Source organism: Dromaius novaehollandiae, chromosome 18 (assembly GCF_036370855.1).
Source record: "Dromaius novaehollandiae isolate bDroNov1 chromosome 18, bDroNov1.hap1, whole genome shotgun sequence".
In the NCBI taxonomy this organism is placed as follows: domain Eukaryota; kingdom Metazoa; phylum Chordata; class Aves; order Casuariiformes; family Dromaiidae; genus Dromaius; species Dromaius novaehollandiae.
Genome location: NC_088115.1, coordinates 6,219,242 through 6,243,847, shown reverse-complemented (window position 1 = coordinate 6,243,847; position 24,606 = coordinate 6,219,242). Strand labels below are relative to the sequence as shown.

The 24,606-nt window shown below is 44.9% G+C and overlaps 1 protein-coding gene across 6 annotated transcripts in view; it reads right to left on the bottom strand.

The window, feature by feature from the left end:
* MYOCD (myocardin) overlaps positions 1 to 24,606 on the bottom strand; it is a 281,336-nt gene that overhangs the window by 98,734 nt on the left and 157,996 nt on the right. For 4 of the 6 annotated variants that reach the window (XM_064522499.1, XM_026120545.2, XM_064522496.1 and 1 more), the window contains exon 2: positions 23,768 to 23,997. In XM_064522499.1, the coding sequence (XP_064378569.1) occupies positions 23,768 to 23,915 (148 nt within the window). In that variant the 5' untranslated portion in view covers positions 23,916 to 23,997. Of the gene's footprint in view, positions 1 to 23,767; positions 23,998 to 24,606 lie in introns of those variants that run through there. The other 2 variants (XM_064522505.1, XM_064522508.1) reach the window with 2 other exon arrangements.

The window sequence follows — 24,606 nt, the reverse complement described above, 5'->3', positions numbered from 1 at the left end:
GTTTCTGTACAGGTGTCTGAAGGAGACTTGAGCAGAAACTATACCTTGGTTTCATTTCTTTGTTGTTTTGTATATGAGAGGAGAAATTCCTCATCAAGAATCAAGAACCTGGATCAGCAAGGGCATTGGAATGACCTCATTTAATAGAAAAGGAGCAATGACAGAGGCGAAAATGACTTCTCCAGTATGCTACAGTAATTAATGGAGGATCTGCGAATACCAGTCAAATGGAAAGAAAAAATGAATAAAGTTTTGTTTAGGAGAAACTGTTTTGATTCATTTTTTCTGAATCAAACTGGAGAAACTGATTGTCCTTACACTGCCCATTCTGTTCACAGTCCTGCAGGACCCTTCTAGTGGCTCCTGCAAGTTGGGCCAGTGCAGGCAGTTGCCTAGTGTCTGGAGAGTCTCCTGCTATGGAGCAGAGAGCTCAGGAGCCCTAGGAAACTTGGACAAAACCTGTGGAAATGGCTATTAGAACAGGTCACTCTATGCTATTGTTTTATGCTCCAGGTGAAGCCAAAGTAATCCATTTCCTTGTGATATGACCCTTACAGTCACCTGGCCGATATCATTGCAAGACCACTCTCGATCACCTTTGAAAAGTCATGGAGATCAGGAGAGGTGCCTGAGGACTGGAAGAAAGCAAATGTAACTCCAATCTTCAAAAAGAGCAAGAAGGAGGACCCAGGGAACTACACGCCAGTCAGCCTCACCTCAGTCCCTGGAAAGGTGATGGAACACCTCATCCTGGATGCCATCTCCATGCATGTGAAGGATAAGAAGGTTATCAGGAGTAGTCAGTATGGATTCACTGAAAGAAAATCATGCTTAACCAACCTGATAGCCTTCTATGATGGAATGACTGGCTGGGTAGATGAGGGGAGAGCAGTGGATGTTGTCTACCTTAACCTCAGTAAGGCTTTCGACACTGTCTCCCATAACATCATCATAGGCAAGGTCAGGAAGTACGGGTTAGATGAGCAGACAGTGGATTGAAAATTGGCTGAATGGCAGAGTTCAGAGGAATGTGATCAGTGACACAGTCTAGTTGGAGGCCTGTAGCTAGCAGTGTACTCCAGGGGTCAGTACTGGGTCCAGTATTGTTCAACTTATTCATCAGTGACCTGGATGAGGGGACAGAGTGCATCCTCAGCAACTTTGCTGATGATACAAAAATTGGGAGGGGTGGCTGATGTACCAGAGGGCTGTGCTACCACTCAGAGGGACCTTGACAGGATGTAGAGATGGGCAAGGAGGAACCTCATAAAGTTCAACCTCAAGAAGGCCAATAGTATCCTGGGCTGCCTTAGGAAGAGTGTTGGCAGCAGGTCGAGGGAGGTAATCTTCCCCCTCTACTCAGCCCTGGTGTGGTTACACCTGGAAAACTGTGCCCAGGTCTGGGCTTCCCAATACAAGAGAGACATGGAGCTATTGGAGTGAATCCAGTGAAGGGCAACTAAGTTGATTAAGGGGCTGGAACATCTCTCATAGGAAGAAAGGCTGAGAGAGCTGGGACTCTTCATGCTGGAGATGAGAAGGATGAGGGGGGAGCTTATTAATGTGTAGGAGTATCTTAAGGGAGGGTATAAAGAGGATGGGGCCAGACTCTTTTCAGTGGTGCCCAGGGATAGGACAAGATGCAACAGGCACAGACTGAAACAGAGGAAGTTCTGTCTGAAGATAAGGAAAAACTTCTTTACTGTAGGGTGACTGAACATTGGAACAGGTAGCCCAGAGAGTTTGTGGAGTCTCCATCCTTGGAGATGTTCAAAAGCCACCCAGACACAATCCTGTGCAACGTGCTTGAGCCAGAGGTCCCTTCCAACCTCAACCATTCTGTGGTTCTGTGATACCAGCAAGTTTTCTCCAGCAACTCTTGTAGTTTAAGATACATGAAGACACGTATACACAGAGCTGCAGACACTTAATGAAACTAGAGTCTAAGCATACTGTAATGAATCTTCCTCTGGCAACAGACTGGGGAAAGCAATGAGAGAGGGAAATCATACCACATATCACTGATATTAGTAATTTCACACAGCTAGCAGTGTTCCCATGTCATATAGAAGTATGTGTACAAAACCAATCCCCCTGCAGGAATAATTTATCGCCAAAAGTGATTTTGTGTCTATTCATGTTTCTGTAAAGTGGCTTTTCCACTGGACAGACTTTTTGCCAGCAACTCTTGCACATCCAGCTGCAGCTTGCTGCCTGGAGGGCCTGCTGGAGACTGTCTCCACAGCACTTGCTGCTCCTGTCTATAAATAAGAGTTCAGATGCTCAGGCCACACAGCTGCACTGCAGGAAAGGTCAGGCACAATCGTCATTGCCTAAAGAGATCACTGTGCACAACCATACCACAACTGAGGCTTGCTATTTGGCCTGCAGCCAATGAACCAAGCCTTGTCAGTACTTGATCTCACTGGGAATTTTCTGATGAAACAATTTTATTGGAAAATGCTGATTCACAGACATCAAAACATTTCATGGAAATGCACCAATTCTTATTAATATACAAGGAAACTCAGACATTATTTTGATGAACTAGTGACTGGTAGGCTGCCAGGGTCTCCCATGGCTTCCAATGTCTTTGCTTGTGGAACAGGTCTGTCTTCTGGACTGCTTCAAACACAGGAACCCAAAGTCTGCAAAGGTCTCTGATCCCTAGTTCTGGTCTAGCACCTGACACCCTTGAAAACCTCAGTGTGAGATGGACTCTGTGGGTTTCAAGCTCCATGTGCTAAAACACCAGGAGCCCAGTGGCTTGGAGACTATAAACTGCCACTGCGTGTCTGGAGATCCCTCTTTGGAAAGCAGGACAAACAGCTGCCTGGTTTCTTTGTAGAAATATGAAAAAAATAATTTCCTCAAAATGGCAATTTATCGGAATTTCCTGGCCCAATCTCCCCACTCTGGGCAAGCCATCTTCAAAATCTCGGAGATTTCCTGGGGCGCGAGCTCCGCCACACCCTGCAGCCTGGCCCAGCAGCCACATCCGCGGCCTGCCGCCATGCTTCCTGCTTTGCTCCCACACACTCTGAATTCATGATACTAGAGAGTCACTGACACAACCGTCTGGCCCACTGCCCCACTCACGGTCATCTGGGACTGGCCCGTCTATGAGTAAATGTTACCAACAGTGACCCTGTCACCAACTTCTCAAGCTGCTTGGTCCTTGGCAGCCCTTCCCCATGTGGGTAGAAGGGCCGTGTGACACCCATGAGGATCTTTTGGTTGGTCTTTCCAGGTGGCTGTAGCCATTCGGAACAGCCTATGAGGGCCCCGCTCCGCACAGCATGGCAGCAGTGTGCTTATGTCTTGTCCCTGCCCATCGGATCCCCCGGCTGCCATCCAGTAAGGTCTGGGACTCATAAGGAGAGCTGAATCATACTTCCCCCTTGAAGGGAGCTTCATGACATCAGTTGAGAAGCGTTTCATGCAGACCTGCACTCAGCCAGGCCCCGGGTGTGTGTGGGGGTGCCCAGCTGTCCTGGCACTTTCCTGGGTCGAGTGAGATGGGGGAAGCACTCTCCACAGAAGCAGCCATTTTTGCCAAGAATTGCACATCACTGGCTCTTCTGCTTCAGTTTCCTCTCCAGCAATGCCCTCAGGCAGCCTCAGTGACAGCAGTGCCAGGTATGGGGGAAGGCTGAGACTGGTGCGTCTGGCCTGAGTCTCATTAATCTCAGATTGGCCAGGAATAAATGGACAGCCCACACCACACCTCACACTCAGCCAGCCAGGGCAGGACAGCTGGCTGAGGGACAAGGCTTGAGCTGAGAAATCAGACTTAGAGTCCACTATATCACCCCCGTCTTCCTTTTCCACCATGAAAAGGCAATGACCAGGACAGGACCTGAGGTCAGGGTCAAGCAATGAGGGACAGAGAATGACTGGAAACTACCAAGTAAATTTAACAAAATTTTCACTGGCTTGGAGTACAGAGGTCCTGCTGCAGAGCAAAACACTTTGGCCTCTGCTGGGAGCTAGGTGAGGCCTGACGTCCTTTCCTGGAGAGCTGCCATGGAGGCATCCCTCACCTTTGTACCAGGAAATCCCCTTCTCACCCCTGCTCTGGGAAGGGGGGACCTTCTCCCCAAAGAACAAAGCGAGCCGGTGTTACAACATGCTGTTTGTCAGTCAAAATAAGCAATATTATGCTAGGGAGATGCATGAGAAGATGTCACTGTCATTTTGGGAAGCTGATGGAAATACTTCTTTCATGCCAGCATTTGCTCCACACCTAACAAAACATGTGAGCAGACCTTTCTGTGGGAGGGGGAGTGCTGACAGGGGACAGAGCAGCTGATGCAGGTATTCAGCACTGCACTGCAGCTGTTTTACCCCATAGACTGGCATTAGGATGCCTCCAGGTGGATGGGCATTCCTGAGAGATGGAGAGAGACAGTGGTCCCATAAATGGACAGTGTTAAAGAGAAGTAAGCTGTGAAGAAAACCTGTAAGTGGTGAGGCCAGGGCAGGCAGAGCAGAAGTGGTGGAGCCAGGGCCAGCATTTCTGATTTCTGTATCCTCCTCCACCATCACGGCTAGGCCAGTGCTGGCTGTATTTGGGGGAGCAATTGGGTGCCTGTGAAATTCCATGTGCCAAAGAGGAGAAATGAAAAATTTCAATTTTTCAGCCCTGTTTTTCCAGCCAACACTATGCCATCACCTGAGGAAGAATGGCCTCCTGTCCCATCCCTCTCCTGTTGTAGGACCTAGAGGGGAGAAGCTCTAGTATGAGTCATCACAAGTACAGCTGAATTTCTCTGATGATCATCTAATCTTGCTGCTTTCTTGCAAAGCAGAAACAGGCAACTTTATTCAGGAAATAAAACACAGCACAGAATGTCACAGCAGCCCAGATCAAGTGAAAGTCAAAGTGTCTGGAGCAGGTGAAAAGTGCAAGAGAAGGATTCTCTGACGAAAGGGAAAGATGAATAGATCTCCAAGCTCATTAAGATAAAAGTTGTTTGCCTCACTGCCAGATTTCAGAGCTACAGAGAGTTTCACTCATTCTGTCTTCCTTTTCTATCTGTGTGGAGACTGAGTTACAGTCAGCCAAGACCTACACTGAAACACACAGTACAAAGAATTCACCTACAGTGAAATTCAATAGTATAGTTGTGGACTAATTCAAGGCCAAATTTACCCTGTGAGTCCATCTTAAAGACAATCCTTTTCCCAAGCTAGAGGGACCTATCTCCCACACTGTGTTCACGCTATCACACTCAGAATCACTCTTCCCTCCCTGTGGCCCCACTGTCTTTCAGCACAGTCATCTCTGTGCTTTGGGCTCTGTGTCCCTTCTCTCCACAGTGAATGGGTGGGATAGACTTATTCTCAAAACCACCGAAAAAGGTCTTTTGCATAGATTTGGGAAAATAGAAGAACTTTAGCTCACATCACAGGAAAAGTGAAGCTGACCACAACTCTACCAGGGCTGGAGTTGGGTTTCATTGTGGACAGTTCTTCAGAATAATGGACAAGTGCTTCTAAAGCTGTGAACTCCTCACATGTAGTGGATGAGTAAATGTGGGGATCAAAGGGAATAAACAGCATCTGCAAGAAGGAGATGCAAGAGAGATTATTGCTAAGACAGCATTCCTGAATTTATGGAAGATGGAGGCTTATTGAAGCTAAACAAACAAACAAACAAATTAAGACCTGAAAACAAGAATTGATTTGAGCAAGGTAGCATTCCCATTTGTTTTGCATATCAGACATTGTACACAATGAACTGTGAAGTGCTGGAGAGGCACAAAGAAGCAAGTGTATATATTTTGCATGAATTATAGATTAAACTTTAGATTTCATCTATTTTTACAGAAATAAATTCAAAGTTATTAAAATGTTCTCAGTCAGCTGTAGTGTGTTATGCTATATAAGGTTAACAAACTGACCTGAGTCTATAGATTTCATAATGCTCTATTATTTTAACAGGGCTGGCTTGTTGATGCAATCAAAAGGGGATCATGCCTTGTGCTGGGTGTTATGAGTCTCCGCAGGTGTAAGCTTCCCATCTGATACTGCTTGTGCCATCTTCTGGTTTCTGCCTATTCCTCACAGCAAGACAGCTCACGAGGCAGGAGGCTTCTTGAGGCTGAAAGTGAAGGAAACTATGCACTGTGGAAGGGCACTCTGGAGTCTGCAGTGTTTCTGCTCACAGCCTGTAGAGTCCAGGCCGGTTCTGGCATTGCATTGGCAGCTAGGAAGGAACCATCCTAGCCCACATTTTCCTCTGCCTTGATCTTTCCCAAAGACTGTAGTATATCCAAGGCATTTTTGACACTTCCCAAGCTGTAATTCAGCATCAGCAAGAACAGAAAATTACACTTATCTGGGAAGAAGGAGAAAACCACTCTGTGTTTCTGGGCCAAATGGAGAAAAAGATGCTGTTCCCAGACTTTATGATTTCCCTGGGGAATCAGCGATACTTGCACTCCTCTTAGAGGTGTTTTGGGTACCTGCTGCTTCTCCTCTGCTGATAGTGTCACTCAGCTTTGCTCTCTGCCTCGGAGAACACTTCACCTCTTTCTTTCCTGTGAGAGGGCACTGGGACGTTGCAGAGCTGGGGAATTTAAATCATCTCTCTGCTTCCTTCTGCCTAAGATGTCTCGATTTACACATCTAATGTTGTCTTTAATTCCTGGCTTTGTGGACCAGACAAGCTATATGTGCTTACAGTTAATTTAAGATAGATAGTTTTTTTTCATGAATCATAATTGTATTTCTTTGAGAAACTCACATGCCATACACAGTGACAGCAGAATTTGCACTGGACAGGGTTAGACTTTGTAAACTCCCCTACACTGTGCTAGCTTTTGGGTTACTCTTCCATTGACTTTTTAATTATTTTCTTAAAAGAGAATTATGAAATTGTCGGCCTCCAGAAGGCTCTTTCCAGAGCTGTCCTCTGTCTCACATCAGTATGTTTCATTCCAGCAGAATACCCCTTCATGTAAGACACCTCCCTAAGCAGCTATCACATGCCTATTGGACCAAACATTCGGGAAAGAATAAGTCTTGGAAATAACCAGTGAAAGTACAAATGACTTTAATTCTACTTTCTACGTAATAGCTGGAAGATATATATCTATTGTAATGTTCTAAGTACTGACAATTTAAACAGATTTTTAAAGACACAAGGCTGGAATAGAGATGCAACACTCCTTATTGCTTAGGCAAACGGTAAAAAGATTATCTATTTTTGAAAAAGGGAAATTATAGATCAGCTAGCTTAACTTCCATTTCCAGAAAAGTACTGGGACAACTAATCAAGCCAATAAACACATACTGAAACAAATCATGAAAAATAAATAAATAGCAGCCAGTGTGGATGCATCCACACTAAAAATCTAATCCTTCTGTGACACTTGTGGATAGAGAAGAAGCAGTACATGTCATCCATCTTCTATTTAACAAGGCTGTTGACACTATCTGACATGAAATTTGCAAAAGCTTATTGGGAAAACATGGCCTATATAAAACTGCTCGAGGTGGGTGCAAAACGGTTAGAAAGGTATACTTGGAAAGAAGTTCTCAGTGGGTCACTAGATTCCACAGAGTTCCCTGTTACTCTCTGTTTCCACCCACAAAGCAAAGTAAAGAATTGTTTCATTTAATAACAAGGAAAGACCAAGTTGGAAGGGGATGCAGGCAAGTTGGAGGGCAGGATTATAGTTTGAAATGATTTTGAAAAAGAACTTGGGATGTGTTTCAGTGAGGACACTTGCAGATATAAATCCTGTGAGAATTATGCTGGAATGACCTGCTGCATATTTACAATGTGTAGAATAATATCTCATGCCATAGTTCTGTAGAAACAGACCTGGATTATTAGCTGGATCAAGATCATCATCAATGCTATGCAGATATTAAAAGGGTGAACACTTTGCTGGTGTATGCAGTGAAGACTGCAAAGCACATCACTTAAACCTCCTGCTCTACTCAACATGGGTATGTTCTCAGCTTGAGCAGTAGGTTCTGCTGTGAGCTTTGCATTAAGAAAGATGTAAAACAACAGTTCAGTGGACAGAAAGAATGACCAGAAGCTTAGAAAATAACACTTTCAAGGGAAGACCCAAAGAATTGGGGAATAGTCTGGAGAAAACTAGACTGAGGAGAACCATACGTTTTTAAATCTAGAAAAGACTACCATGGAAAGGCATGGAACTTTGTATTCTCTGCACCCATGTTGAGTAGGAGAAGAAGTTGTGGGGTTGCGTTTCAGGAACGGAGGCTCTAGCTGGAGTGAAGATTGCCTAGGCAAGAGTTGGAATCTCCATCAAACATCTTTAACAACGTGGTGGACAAACTTCTGTCAGCAATGACTGAAGTAAAGCTGATGTTGGCTTTGGGCAGGAGAACTTTTTGAGGCTTCTTCCAGATGTACCCAGTAGGACCATATGGGTATGTGGATTTAGAGAGAGTGTGTAATGCTTAGTTCCTGGCTCATGACAGTGCTGTGGTGTTTTATATCATTTGCTCCCAGATGCGTGCTCTCAGCTTTAACAGCTGAACACTGTTTCTTGTCTAAGAGGACCCCTTTCCCTCAACTCATCTGTGCTCCTGCTGTGTAATCCATTCTTCACCCTGCAGAGATGCTTAAAGAACTGCAATTGTGAATCGTTGACAGAGCCAGCCAAGAGGCTCTTGGGGACTCAGGCGTTGTGAGAACACTGTTTCTAACCTCAGAGCAGAGACCATCATGGCAACCTTTTTAAATAGAAATAAATTAGAGCTATCTCTGGTTCTCTGGAGAGAGCAGAGGCAATGGTAGCACTGGTACAGCATCCAGGGAAAGCAGCCATGAGAGGAATGCTGCCTGTTTCTCTTGTTATTGTGGCAGCACAATGATTTACATCTCTCAGTAGACTACAGCGGAAGTAGCAAATCACCTCTTTTACATGAGTTCAAAAGGCAATTAGACAAATTCATGGAAGAAATATCTGCTGAGACCATTAAATATAAAGACTTTCTCCTTGATGAGGAAAAACCTGAATTGCTAAATGCTGGATATGGAAATTGTGGGAGAATTGCTGCTTGTGTGCCTTGTGTTTCCACATTTCCTTGGCTACTAGCACAGCAGACAAGATGGTGATCTAGAATAACATTTGGCCTGACCTGGCAGAACAGTTTTTATGTTCTTATGCTATGTTCTCAATGCATTCATCTGGGATGGTCACAGACTGTGGGGTTTATTAACAAAGAATTGGAGACTGGAAAAGGAACAGGAATTCTGTCTCAGAATTAGGCAACATCCCAGACTTACTACTTTCTGGCTGCTGTTCAGTAAAAGCTAGGAGCCATTTCCTGCTCTGACTGCTCCCTAGGTAAGCAACAGGTTTCTGCTGCAGGGGGTCAGGGCAAGATTTAGCTCCAGGCCTTTCTCTGCCACACATACTCTCTCCTGGGCTGGACAAACGGCAGTAGAACAAACTAGCAAAGCAAATACCATCCCATGCGCAGAAGCATGCTTTGATTTAACCAACACCAAAGTTTTCAGAGGCAAATAACTTATTGAGTTGGACAAAAGTCATGGCAATAAATGTTCCTTTCTAACTTCATCCTACAAAAATATCTTTGAGTAATAGGATTGTGTTTTTCCAAAAATATTCTGTATTGATTTACAGCAGTATCACATTAAAGCACAGCACTGGAGTTCCTTCATTAATGAAATAAGACACAAAAGTCTTATTATATTAGTGATTTTCGCTGAGTAACTTAGTAAGCTATTTTTAATATTCTCAGGGAGACAAGCCAGAAGGATAATATTTTTATATACTATAGCAGAGAAATATACTTTCAGACAGTTTTGACTGACTTAAAAATGCACTTGAATGCAGAGGCATGTGATCCATCCATACAGTGTGACCAAGGAGAGAGGAGTCTTATAACTCACGTAGGGCAAAACCCTGCTAGACTGAAATCCCAGCCACCACAGTGTCAACAGTAAGTTTCCCATAGATTTCACTGAGGTCAGAGACCTGCTCTTGGCACATTATACCTGGGGAGGTGAGAAGAAAGGATGTTCATGCCATGCTCTTTCATGGTAGTGGAATGAATCCTTGGTGCTCCACTTTTATATCAGGAATGCTGCATTTCATCCAGCCACAGGAATCTGAAAAAAAACTCTGCCCTTTTTTTGCAGCTTCTGTAGACTAGAATCTCTTACCTAGTTTCTAAATTGCTCTCACTGAACCTTTTCCAGTGCAATTTTCTTCTCTTTTCAATGTCTCCCCACTCTTCCTATATCTTTATGATACCACCAGCTCCTCTCAGGAAGAGGGAGCACCAAAAAATCACTGTCCTGAGTTGTATACAGTAAGAGCAAAGCAACAGTTCCAAGCAGCTGCTGCACTTGTGTCTCAAGCTACTTAGTGCCTGGACCAAAATAGAGGTGGGATCTCCATTTGTTCTCTCCTTTGCTGTGACCATTGCTCTTCATATGATACCTACTTTAGACAGTTCCAGATTGCAAAGGGCTATTTCAGGCCTAGTGAGGGGTCCTTATAATATTTCAGTTTCATTTTCAGTGGAGAAAATCTCTACTGGCAGAGCAGGATGACAACACATGTGTCAGGGACTGCCTGAGGCTTTCAAGGCATATCAACATTTCAAACCCTGGTTCAGTACTAATAAAGAGTGCCTCTTTCAGAAGACCTTTGGGCCTAAAGCAAAGCTGGGAATCATTACTATTCACAGTCTCATGCTGCACACACAACTAAGGGGAGCAGGCATCTATCGGGGAGGTAAGCAGGATGCCTCAGAGTTGCCATATGCATGTTTGAAAGATAGCAGTCCAGACTTGGACAAAAAACTAAAATGCAGATTCTGTGTCATCCCTTCCATGATTTTTAAAAAAACATCTGTGGGCTGGAGAAATCTTCTACCTTCTCAGGACAGTATTTTCTTTCAATTATGGTCCCTTCTGGAAAGTACCTGTGTCCTTCTGTTTTCCTCAGTGTCTTTGCAGAACCCACCAAGGTGACAGAGGACTTCTACAGTGATGCCAGCACAGGCCAACACCCAACCATTATCCTTGTACAATACACAGAGGAACTCTCTCTCCCCAGGGTCCATAGGAGTCCAAGGTGATGAACACAGCTTTCTGGAATCATGCCCACAGATCTTTTGTATGTCTGACAGATATTGCAAAACAAGTGCTTTCACCTCAGCAAGTCCCAAAATGTAACCAAAATTAACTACTGAGGCTTACATCAGGTATCAGGGTTCTAGTTGCAAAGATCTGGAAGCCAATTTAATGCTCAGTGGTGGAAGTGCTTATCTTGAGCAATGACTATGCCAGTACAGGAGATATTTGCAGGTTTGGGAAACTGGAATCTGGATAACTTGCAATGATCACCACATTCACATACCTGCCCTGCATCAGACCCATTTTAGATGGGTTTGACTGCCACATCTTGGGATGATGCAGAACTTTTCTGAGCTTCACCTGCCTGAGGGAACTTCTCAGCAGGACTGAAGACACTCTTACTTCAAAAGGAGTATCTCAGCAGCACTCTTTTCTGCTTCCAAATGGGTCTCAATTACAAACAGATGAGCGTAATTTTGAAACCTTAAGAACGACAGGATGAGACTGCAGCATGCTTAAGAGCACCTTCAGGAATCTCTGGCAAGAACTCCAAAGTGACATTTTTGGACTACATGCATCCATCAGGAAGGGATCTGTCATGTTTACATTAATGTTATGGTTCTTCTTGGTTTTCTAACGTCTTTTCTAATAGTCATGTTCCTTGTAAGCACTGCTTTGGTGATTTGCAAACAGCGCTGAGTACAGAATGTGCAGTGCTTCTCCTGCTGGCTTCATATTAGTCCCTCCTGTAGTGAATTTGTACAATAATACTGTAACAAATCCGCAGCCACTTTGGTCTCCATGCCTGTCACTATGCAGCAAACCATGGCTGCTCACAGCTCCAGGCGAAAGCAGCTCTGGCAGTCTAGTTCTCCTGCTGCTTGGGAAACACTGCTCCAGCTGTGAACAACCTAGAGGCTGTTCCATGGTTGTTTTATGGTGCTACAGGTCTTCCTGCTCCCAGTCCCATTGGAAACATACAGGTTCATGGCCTGGTGTTTATGGGTGTGCTAAACCTCTGTTTGGCCAGTCTTCTGATGCCATCTCATATCTAGTAGTACCTATATATTCTCGCACTTTTTTATGCTCCTCTTTAAAATTCCCTGCTAGCTGGAAGCTACTCTTCAGTGTAAATACTGCTGCTTGGTGTTTACTTTCATATTCCGAATAGCCTTTTTGCATCCTGATAAGTTCAGCCATCCTTGGCTAAGCTGCGTACATACTGCTAGCTAGCCACAGGAGTGCTTCACATCTGGTATGAGCATTGTAGGACTGTGGTTTTGGGAGAAGACCCATAAAAAGAACAAACTGAAGTTTATTATTATGAGCTGATTAGTCCACTGATAGAGCAGTGTGTGTTACACACCTAAACACCATCTACAATGTCAATAGAAGTCCCTGCAGTTCTGTAAGTGCCTCCTAGTTCTAGAAGTTTTAACATGTTCTTGTAAGTGTCATAACAAGCCTTGTAGCATCAGGAAGACAGGGCATGGTGAACAGAGAAGTGGCTGGAGAGCTTGGCTCTGTTCTCAGAGAAGCTGTGTGTGTGCTCTGACCAGCCTTGCAGCTTCGTTGGTGTGAAGTTGTAGCTGTGGCTGTGACAGTGGTTAGCTACATTTTTTGACTAGTTTTAACACAAGACAGGAATTGTCAGCCTGTGAAAGACCTAGCCAGGCTGCTGTGCCCTGCCCAGTCTATGAGTGTTTGGTTAGTCCAGGCAATGGAAGCAGCTTTTGTCTTACTGGGTTTTTACTAGCTTCCCTCCCTCCCTGCCTTGTAGGACATCTTCCCAGACATGTCCCTACCCAGGAGGCACAGCAGCCCTCCAACCAGAGTGCAATGGGCAGCAAGCATGCAGAGCTGAGCACCTTTTTGCAGCTAACAGGCTGGACAGGCCGTTCTCCAGAGCAGCAGGGCTAACTGCCTTAACCTTCATCTAGACAAAGCAAGCGCAAAACAGCACTGGGGCCAGAAAACTTGCTGCTGCCTTACCCAGCTTGGAAAGAGGTCCATGAGCCCTAATCCAGGAGATCTGGAAGCCAGCAGCACTACAGTCCCCATGCTTGTAAAGTACATCGTACTCTGTAGCCTTGCGAGGGCTGAAGTTCTGGATGTCAGGACAGTGACTGCCGTATGTGCAAACAGAGCATGGTGTGTTAAACAGCTACTTGAATACTGATGCTAGTTTAGCTGCAAAATCTCTAGATGCTTCTTCTGATTTGTGATCCTTCATCTGTGACAAGCGTGACAGCATTCTGATTAAAAAGCCTTAAGACAGAATTCGCTGGAATGATTTACTTCCTCCTGTTACAGTGAAAACCAAAAACACTGTCCAGGAAAACAAAGTATCAGCAACTTTCCAGGAACATAACTAGGTACGAGGAAATCCATGGCAGAGCCAAGAAGCTTCCCAGACCCCAATTAGCAAAACTTTCTCCCTTCTGTTGGTGAGCTCAGCAAGACAGTGTGGGAGGCTGTGTTGGAAAGGAAGGTTTGTAAGGCAGAAGCTCTGCAGCTCTGTGAAATGTATGGAAGGACAGTAGAGGTTCTACCCCAGTCCCACGGGTCCATAAAAGCCTCACTTTTCTATTGTGTCCACATATCCTAGCCTGCAGGTCTGCAGGGCACCCAAGCAGCAGGATTTAGGGGGAATGGAAGAGTAAGGATCAGGCAGCATGCTTTAAATATCTCCTGGGAGCTATAGTGCAGGAGAAACAACAGCTGTGCAGCCCCAGGGTTGCAGCAGTAGCTATGGAAAGATTTTGCTGCTGCTTAGCAGCTTCAGAAGGAACAGCCCTCTCCCTGCAGCATTCTCTATGTCCAAGCCAGAAACTGAGGCCTGATTTGGCCCTAAATGCACATATAACAAAGACACAGCTGTGAATTTCCTCTCTTCTCATTTTAAAAAGTATGAACTAGTTTGCACAGCTCCAGTACAAAACAGCCTTTCCCATGCACGGAGTTGTTCTCCGAACACCACCCCAGCTAACTGCTGGGAAGCAGCCACAGCACTAAGTGTCTGTGCATATGGATTGTGCAGATGTTACCAGAAGATGATGCAGCACCAGGTGTGGAGCTGGATTCCTGGAAGTACTACCACTTCAAGCCCGCCCAGAACCAGCCCTGAGAAAGCAGGATCGACAACAAACATGAAAATGGAGCACAACGACTATGATAGCAGCCCTTCTAGCCCCCTTTGCTTGTCACACAAACCAGAGCAACTGGGCACACAAGGGACTGCTAGGGCAGACACAGCAATTGTGACAGGAATGTCAAAGGAAGGGAGGAACTAGCCCTAGCCAGCCAGCACATAACCAGCTCAGAGCAGGTCTCCCACAGTTTCTGGCTGTTGATTAGCCATGGGAGCAGGCTCTGTGTCTGGCCTGCTGGTCTCTCTGGTGTCTCTCCCTCTCTCCATGAGGTCTGTGGCTCTGGCTACACCATTTGCACCCAAGCAGCAGTGTAGAGCATGCTTTCCAGGCATGGGTGGCTGCACTTCCTCCTGCCAGCCCCAGAGAAGTCAGCATCCAGGTCACAACTGCTCAGACCTTTCTTTAGGCTTTACAAGCACAGTGAAAACTTGCAGTGCAAAGGTATATAAAGCCCTGGGCCATCCCTTCTGCAGGAAGCTGGAGGCCTTTGCTCTCTCCCAAGGCCAGCCCCAGTCCCTCCCAGATGCTGCATCATCCATGAGGCTGGACCTGACTCCTTAATAAGCCTGGCACTCTGCTACGATTCCTTCCCAGGTCCCCTAGGAAGCCCTGCATGCAGGATCCTACCATGGGTCCACACAGAGAGCTCTCTGGGCTAGCTTATCCTCCCTGAGTCTGCCTGTCCTTCCCATAGCATTTGGCCTTCTTGGTTTGAAGGCCAAATGACATTTCACCCTGGCCTGCCTCTACTGATGACAATTTCCATGAAGTTAGTTAAAAAAAGACCTTGTGCTGCAGTATGGAGAATGCCATGAAGATTATGTAGTGCCATGTGGTTTTTCTGTCATCTGTCTGTAAATCGTGCAGAGGTCAGACAGCTCAGAGCAAATTGCCTGAGGCGTTCACACATGCACACGTGCACGTCCACGCTAACAAATACTTGCGCGCACAGACACACAGATACCACTTACGTACTTTCTTTCCTTGTTGTGTCTTAATTTAAAAAGTCATTGAGAGTGAAAATATGTTTCCTCTTTGTGAATGGACAAATCTAACACAGATGGTGTATTAACTGGAAACATCTTTTGTTACAGTATGTTCATTCTTTTCAAAGGCAGAGGCACCATTTATGATCATCTCTTCAACATTCCTGATCTTTACAAGTTGATGCTCTCCTACAAAAAGTTGTAAAAACTCATCACCTCTTCCCCTCTTATCACTACTACGAAAGCACAGCTTTAAAAGCTATCAGTGTCAGCAGTGATGCACTGATTATAACTTGCTGATGTGGAGCAAAGCTCCCTTTGTTTTTGACTATAGTGAAGTTTATGGTACCTTGCATGTTTCCTGTGACAGCCTTGTGTGACTCCTTTGAACGTGCTGCTCATCAGCTGAGAACACTAAGCTAACCAAGTATGTAGCACAGCCCAGAGAAAGTTTCTCAGAGATTTCTGCATAAATCTGTAATTCATTTTTTTATTAGAATAGATCTTTTGGAAGGAACCAATCACTTCTATCTGAAAGACTTCAGGTGCTGGGGGTTGCAATGAATCCCCAGGTAAGCTGGTTTAATAGATAAATTACTCTCAAGAACTATTTGAGCCTCATTTCTTAGTGCAAATTTGCCTAAGTTCTGCTTCTAGCCAATAGATCTTGACAGACACACTTAACATCAAAGATAATTTCTGGAAGAGAATTTAAAAGTGGCTGCAGCAGTCAGATTCAATGTCTTGACAGTGGCCAAGGGAAGAATGCAATACTGGAATAAACTACCTGTGCTCAAGGAGTTCCTGAGCCAGAGGTAATATTTGTACTTAATTGCTTTTAAAGGTCTTCTTTTCCTTGTGGAATTCAGTATGTGCAAGAACAAAAAGGACCACCAATCTCACATATCCAATCTGACTGCAGATAGTCCCAAATTCTAGACAAAGATGGAATGGTCTTGGAGAGGAAAATAAAGGAATAATCAACCAAAAACCAGCCAATCTTTAACTATCGTTACCTGTTAGATTCCAAACTTGGGTATGTGTATGCTTGCTCATTATGATGTTGTAGATATTCTCATTACCTCTAGAAAAGGCCTAAGCCTTTCCAGAATCATGCTGAATTGTTGGTCTCATCAAGCTCATCTGCCACTGAGTCCCACAGATTAACTATGTATGAAGGAAACACAGTGTTATCCTTGGAGCTGGATGTTTCTTTTCTATGATTCTAGGGCTATCAGTTTTTATAGCACAGATCACAGTTTCAAAAAGAAGTTTCATGTGTTCATATGTCATTCACACATTATCCATCAGGCTCGATTATGCAGTAAGAAATGTGACCTGAATTGAACTTTATCCTGGGCTCACTGGCTCCCAAAATCAGCTCAAAAAAGGAGAGATATGCTAAATGCAACCTGCCTGCAGGTTTGCTGAGAAAAGGCCTCAAGACTGCAAATTATGAAAGCAACATGGAAAAAATCACAGATGTAAACAAGAAGAAACACAAATGCAAGCTCTGCATGGAGACAAAGGCAAGCCCTTGTGGGTAACCCTACACATAAGAGTGGACCCACTGAAGATAATGGTGTAAGTATTAGGCCTCAGCACCATGCTTTTCTGAATTGTTCTTTGCAGAACCAGTGCTGAGATAACCAGCAGCACTGGGTCTCTCATGGAAGCATATTAGGAGCTGGTTCGATGCACACCCCTGGTGAGAAAATCAGGGGGGATGGAACAACAAAAAGAATCATGTCAAATGGCTGTCTCCTGCTCCATTTGACTTCTTAAAGAAGAAACAAAGCAGCAGCTTTGGGTCACGATGAGACAAAAATTGTTCTTAGAAACATCTCAAAAGATACCTGAAAAAGAAACTCAGAAATGACAATGATTCACATACACTTCACCATGAGAGGGAGTGAGGGTGGTTACAGAGTTGAGCATGGCCTTGTTCTTGGGTAGAGACTGGGCAGGGATGCCATGAGATGGAGAGCAGGGCTAGTGGAGAGATGGGGAGAGAAAGGAACTGACTCCAGTCTCCCCAGCCATCTGCCTAACCCTGAATGTCATGTCTTCATCCAGCAGAGAAGGGAACCCAACCTGGGAAAAACGGCCAGAGCCCTCTGCACATTCAGTGTGGTTTTGTGCCAGAAGGGGAACTCTAGATATTGACACACAAGAAAACAGGACTCAGGGTGACTTTCAGTGTACAAGGTATGAGGCCGCAGAAAGCAAAGGCCCACCTGTCTATGAGCTGAGTGCTTTGCAGGGTGGGTCGCTTCTGCCTGTGGTGTGGTGATTGCACATGCCAGGCTTTTGCTGTCCAAGTGTGTTAGAAACTGGGAGAAAACTCTTCTGTGGTGTAGCCCCTTCCTCACAAGCCAGTTCCTTTACCCTTACAAGCTGCAGCTAGCACGGGCCAGGAGCCAAAAGCAACACTGATCATGAGGTGTCAGGAAATGTTTGCCATGACTTTATCCTTAAAATAACCCCTGTACACATTTTGCTCTGTAAAGAAAGGTCCTACATGGCTTCTGGGTGCACAAAGCAACTCAGTTCCCCAGGGAGGAATACAAGTTGTGCTTCAGGGTTTAACAAGCTCCTATTAGAGTGATAACTAAACTCCAAATGGCCAGCGGGAAACAGGGCAAGACCACAACCAGTCAGGGCCAATGCAGGATCTTCCTCTTCTGCCCCTGTTGCTTTGATCACTCACCCAGACTGAGAGTTTGTGAGACGTCTGAAACATGCAGGCAGGTGGGTTCCTCCCTGGCTACATTAAAGAAAAAAATAGATCCTAGAAAAAAAAAATGAACCTCTCAGTGGCTTAATAGAAAAGTGATGTGTGATTCTTGTCCGAGGAAGATGCAGCTTAGAGCTCTGTTATGGAAATTTTGCTCTGTGACAAATATGTTATGAATGACTTGTCTTGTAAACTCGCCAACATGTAGGTGCTGCTATCACATCATTCGATGACTTTAACCTACTGTGAACGTTCTTGCGATAAATCATGGAAAACCTTGGTTGTGCTATCTTTAGTCACTGCAATGCTTCACTCTCACAAGTCACTCACAGCTCTAAAAATACAGTTTATATCACTGGATTCCTGGAATTCTTTTAGTTCTTACATTCTGATTTAAGTGGCATTAAAACTGGGCTGTGTGGTTCAAGGCTTCAGGCTGATATTTCGTTGTGGATTAGTTATCACCTGGGTTCAATACAATGTTTGCAATATTTATTTAATTTGGATTCAAAGGTAATTTGGAAAATCTTCCTTCAGATACACCTCTTACCTGGCTATGTGGAACAAGGGCTAGATTATGTTTGGGACTAGATAGTAATTTAATAACCATTGCAATATACACTTAAACTGAAACACATGCTCACAACAAGAACTGAGCAGAGACTATTTGGGTTCACTCCCCCATACTTGTAGATATCTTACCTATTCTGGCCCATGCATTGTGATGTCCTGCTGACTGCTCTCTCTTTTTTTTTTTTATGTTTCACTTATAAGACTTTCATAGCAATTATTGATTCAAAAACACCAAGAGCAAGAAAGTTTTGACCTCTGTCCAGCCTTTCTGGATTTGATTACCAGCTCACCAATGACTGATAGTTTGAACAGAATGTAATGCTTTCTAATTTTTTTTGATAGGGCTTATGAAGCACATTACTTTTTTTTTTTATCCTAACTGGCAGCTCAACAAAGCCCAGCAATAAAAAGCTCCATTTGTGTAATAAACTAGTGTACAATCTACTACTTATGAACAAGGGCCCTGAAAATGTGCAACCTTTCTGCACATTACATTAAACGCAAACCAGATGGGCAGTTCAAAATCCTCCCTTTTGTTGCAGAGGGCTAAAGGAGCCAGTGGTCAGAGGGTCTATTTCACTACACAAATAAACAGAAGAGTTTAACTACATTATTTTCCAAATCTGCAATGGGGAACCTATGTGGAAACATTATGAGCAGTTAGCAAGCATGCTGCTGAACCTGAGTAGGCACAAAGGGCCTCTCAGCTCTCCTAACTGCAATTGTCTGAATGCTAGTGGTAGGATCTATCTCATACAACTTGCCAGTTAGTGGCATCTGGCCACATGTGGATGAGAGAAACAGCTCTCCGGGCTAGGTGCACTAGATCCACAGCCCATAATAGAACTCAGGCACCCAGACTAGATCCAACTGGATCTATGGAGACAAATGGCTGAGCTGAATTTCTTCTCTAAAGAGTGTCCCAGTGAGAGCTGGTCATCTAAGCTTTGAAAGTCACTGGAGAGAAATGGGTCACTCCAGAGGGGACTGAGCCCATCCAGAGCAGGGCTTCTTGGACAGAGAAACCTCATCAGATCAGACTGGATGCCTGCCATTTAGATATCTTCTTAAGTGAAATACATCTGACTCTCAGAGTCGTAGGACAGAGAATGAGGGTTAGTAACTCTTTGCTATCCTTGGATGGTACTAGAGGATGCCCATCTCCTAACACACTGAGCACATGGACTAAGACAGCTTTTGAGAAGCTGTTTGATAGGAAGTAGCTCTTGCACGTTCTCTGATCGCTTTTCTTATGAAAAGTGATATCATGAAATTCTTGCTGAAACCCACCTGACCAAATTGACACTGGGAGACATGCTTGGTCAAAGTTATCCACAGAGCCTGCATCCTCACAGTGCAGGGAAGGTGTACAGAGAAGTCAGTATCTTCAGTCATATAGGCGATGAGCAGGGTAAGGGTAGGCTTGATGCAAGTCAGAGAAGATGAGCAGAGAAGTGCTGTACAAAGATGAACAGAGAAGTGCTGTACAACTTCCTGTGGCAGCTGCCATGGATAAAGCACAGCAGTGCAGCATGATGGGATGAGATGGGATGGGATGGGAGGGAAGCCATCACCATCTGAAGAAAATGATTCTGGGAGCATTGATGCTTCAGAGGCATTCAACAGGCCCTGGTGTCAGAAAGAACAATTTCTGAGGGGGTTTCAGATGGATCCAGGAAGGAAAAGCAGCTTATGGAGCCTAAGGCTGCTTAAGGGGCTGTCAGGAGCTTCTATCCCACCAGCAGGGCATTCAGGTTTTTTACTCAGGTTGCCCTGTAGACCTCTGCCCCCAAACTGATTAATTAGCACTAAGGAGTGGATGGCTGATCCTGTGAAGGATTCTCATACCAAGCACCTCTGGATCAGGGCGTGATCACCTTTGGAATCTGCACAGTGGAACTCCAGTTCACATTTTGTAGTGCAGACACTGTCCCTCATCATCCCCAGGTTGAAGGCTCAAGCACCTTGGGGAGGCAGCTCCTAGGCACCCCAATGCCTGGCAAGGGCCCATGTGCCCACTAAATTGTGTGTTATTCTGTGCCTTTTGGTACCTTTGGCTGGTGTGTTCAAGCAAACCAACTCTGGGAGGGACAGAGGAGTGAGCAGAACAGCTAGTGTCCTCACTCTGAGAGACACCATGCGTTGAATTTGAGACTCACTACATATACAGATGAAATAGTTATGCAGAGCATTGGTTGAGGGGGTGATGTTCCAGTACTGAGCTCACAGTGCCTGTCCCTGGCTCTGGATGCCAGTCCTAGACAAGAGCCCATGGGACTAGCACTCAACCTGCATGATGGCTAAGATGGAAGATCCAGGCAGATCTCGTCTCCAAGCCTAATATCACTGGTGACTTTAGGAAGAGCCACAGGTGTGTCTGTCTTAGGCTCTTCCGAGACAGCTCTGCCCAGCGCAGGACAGTGTGGGCTAGAAATTACAAGGAGAACATATCATTGAGCATATAAACATCACGGGCTGTGGGAATCAACACAGTCTGAGCTGTGCTTGGTATGTCTTGGTAGAAAAGCAGTCTGAGAGTGTACCATGTGAGGGGAAGAAACAGGGCAGGTCCAGGGTGTAAAACTGGGCAAGCAGATGTTAAGAATACTGCTCACTGTAGAGGAAACAGTCTTCATTTTCCTGTACCTATGTATCCAGTCCTTGGTTTTTGTAGGTCCTGTTGAATGGGCTTTGTGCTTGCTCAAAGGTGATTTATTTTTACAAATTTAAATGAAATCCCCTCAGCCATTTTTGAATAATACAAGAGTTAAAAAGGCTATTTTCCTATTTAAAAATATTTTAGCTAGACTGTTTTTATTAAATCAAAGTTAAGTCAAATAAAGACTGCAGTTTGAAAGTTCAGCCTCATGCAGGAGCTAGTCTTCCCTGAGGGACAATGCCCTTGACAGACAGGTGTCTGTCTGATACCTATCAAGCTTCTACAGATCACCAGCCCTGAACTGGAGGGTGGTAGGGGACAAAGCCTACCTATCTGAGTATGTACACCCTGTCTCCTCAGCAGATGGGATGCAACAGGTCGGGAGGAGGTAGTAACACCTGCACTTCCTTCTCCTTGAAATAAAATGTTAGCAGCAGTTCCAGTACGACAAGCTACTCAATGGGTTCAGGAAGCCTTACATGTCCTGATAGGTCCCTAAAGATGGTAGTTGTATCCCTTTCCCCCACCTGCAGGCACTGTGTCTACCTCAGTATCTGAGTCTTATCCGGTGGGTCCCTGCTCCCCACTGCTGCTCTGCCCCCATATACTGGTGGGGTGGTTGAGGGTGAGGGCAGGGGTGACCAGTGGGTAGGCAGGAGCACGGGAAGCAATGCAGGGTTTGAGGTCAGGGAACAGGATAAGGTGAGGGGCAGCATGGCAAGCCAGGACCTCTCACCTACACCTTCCTCGGGGATGCCTTCATTGCAGGCCGCCTTGGCCTTCACAGGGCTGCTGTGTACCACTAGGGAGGACAGGCTGCACTGCAGTGGGAGAAGCCACTCTTCCTCTTCATCTCCCCAGCCAGGCGTTTATCAGGCTGTTTCATCAGCCCTGTAGGAGCTGTCACACAGGAGAATGTGACATCAAAGGAAGGCCTGAGTGCCACAGGAGATGCGTGACACTTGGCAGGCCTGCCAACTCCTGGGATGATGTGAGATGAAGGGAGCCAGCTGTTCCCAAGTGGGTCATGTGGGCCCACAAGAAGAGCTGAGCTCCTATACTGTCTAAATATGCAAAAGAAAGGGAAAAACAGCAAAAGGAGGAGAGCACAGGGCTGGAGGGGTGCCCAGACTGTGGGAGGCTTTTCTCACAGACTTTGCAAGTGACCCAGCTTAGAGGGGCCACAAGGGTGGAGCTGTATCTCGCCTAGACTGCCAAGCTGACAGTTGTAAGCAGGGCATGAACCCCCAGACACAGAGATCAGCTGCAAGGCAGATACTACATGCACTTAATGCAGTTGTTGTCTACATGTTTGTAGTGCAGAGCCTGCCAGTCCTGCTTGGGGGCGGCTTTTGCCTATGGGCAGCTGGAGATTTTTCTTTCTTTGTCTTTCTATGCGAAAAACCAAGTGGGAAAATGAATATAAAAAGGAAAAATGCAAAAGCCATAGAGAAAATGGTAAGTGCAAATATTATGCTTCACAAACTAGTCTTAACACTGCACCTTTGCAGATCTACATTATCTTTCCCTTTGGTATCACATTATCTTAGGTACACTTTGATATCTGGGACTGTAAAAAGAAATGCATTCCCTGGTGTGGCTTAATCAGACTATGGGCAGACTTTGGGCCTGATTCTCTGCTGTGTTATTCCAGTCTGACACTAGCACATTGCCATGATGACATCATTTGGATTATTTCTGATTTATAGTGATTGAGAAAAATTGGGTCCTGTACAATAATGCAAACAATCAAAGACGTAAAGCAAAAATAGTGCCTTCAAGCTGCACTTTCACATTACATGATATTTTGAGGACTTAATATTGAAAGCCTTAGAGTGCACAAAAGGAATTTTCTTCATTTCATATATTACACAGTTGCCTGAAAGAAACGGCAAACAACTCTGAGCCTGAGCATGCTTTGCACAGGCTGAATTGTGTTTTTTTCTCACTGTCCATCAGGTTTCCTCCAATAGATCTCCACTGAAATCTGGACCAACACCTGACAAGACCAGTTTTTGGACCCATAGCCATGGAAACACAAACAATCCTTGCAGAAGCCCAGACCAAATTCTGCTGTCTGTTACATAGATTTGAAGTAATTTTGCTGAAGACAGTAAGCTGTCAGTGCTCTGTGAGAGCATAACAAAGCTATCAGTGCCTTTGCAAACGAAGTATCTCCTTTGTTTCTTCTCCAGTGACAAACTTCAGATCACCGTAATTCCTCAGAAAATCCCACTTCTACAGTCAGAACACCAGTGTATTCCCAGGAACCTGAATTGCTACATTTCAGCCATAATTCTACCAAAAACTTGGTTTGCAAAGAACATGGCAACTGCCTCAAGCCTGACAACAGTGTTTAAGGCTACTACTCAGCTGAGGAGCCACTTCCATTAAATCTTAACATGTTCCCCCTAAGAAGCATCCTCAAAAGCACTATGCAAAAATAATGATGAGCCATCCCCCAAGCCCAGCATGTGCTAGAGATGCTAAACCAGCATGCACCCAGTTTCTGTGTCCACTCACTTCCCCTTTCTTGACACCACTGGACATTGAACTTACCGTTTTTCCTCTCTGCAAAGGGTGGTGGCTGGAGCTTGGTGCTATCTCTCACTTCACTGGCAGCCTTTTCTTTGGGTGCCTTTTCTTCTTCATTTCCACTTGATGTACTTTTCTGGTCTGAGCAATCCTGCTTGATCACACCATTCATCACCGTGTCTGAAGGGACTGATCCAGATTCTGTCTGCTCCACCTTGAATGATCAGGTAAAGAACTGTATACCAAAGCTAACTCTGGAAGAAAAAAGGAGTAGGTAAGGACTAAGTTTGCAATAAACCCTTTGAACAAAGAACAAAAACTGGCACTCATGAAAAAACTGAATTACAGACCATTATTCCATCTGTTGTTCCACATAAAAAAACATTTCAGGGAAACACTTTGGTATTCCTTATTGTCTGTGTGGTGCTGCCCACCTTGTCTGCTGGGTCTGCATCCTTGGATGCTTCCCTGGAAGAATTTGCACCTATAAGCACAGAATATTTGCAGAAAGCCAGGGGTGTAATGGAAAAAAAAACAGACACAGGGTACCCAGATGGGAGAGCTCTTGAACTGTTAGAAATACAGAACAGATCTATAAATGTGAACAGTCTTCCTTAACATAATGGTCTGGTTAGCTGAGCAAAATGGGTGATGGAAATAATTCCATACAACATAGAACCCGCTGCTAATTGCATTGCACAGAATAATGAGTATGAACTCCCTTCTAGCTTTTATGCCAGCCAGTGTACAAATAGTCTGCAAAATAAAATATCCATGCAGAGACTATTCTTTGACATGAAAGTTGTGATTAAGAAATATATCTGGTAGCTCTTACGAAGAATTCAACCAGATCAGGTAAAATT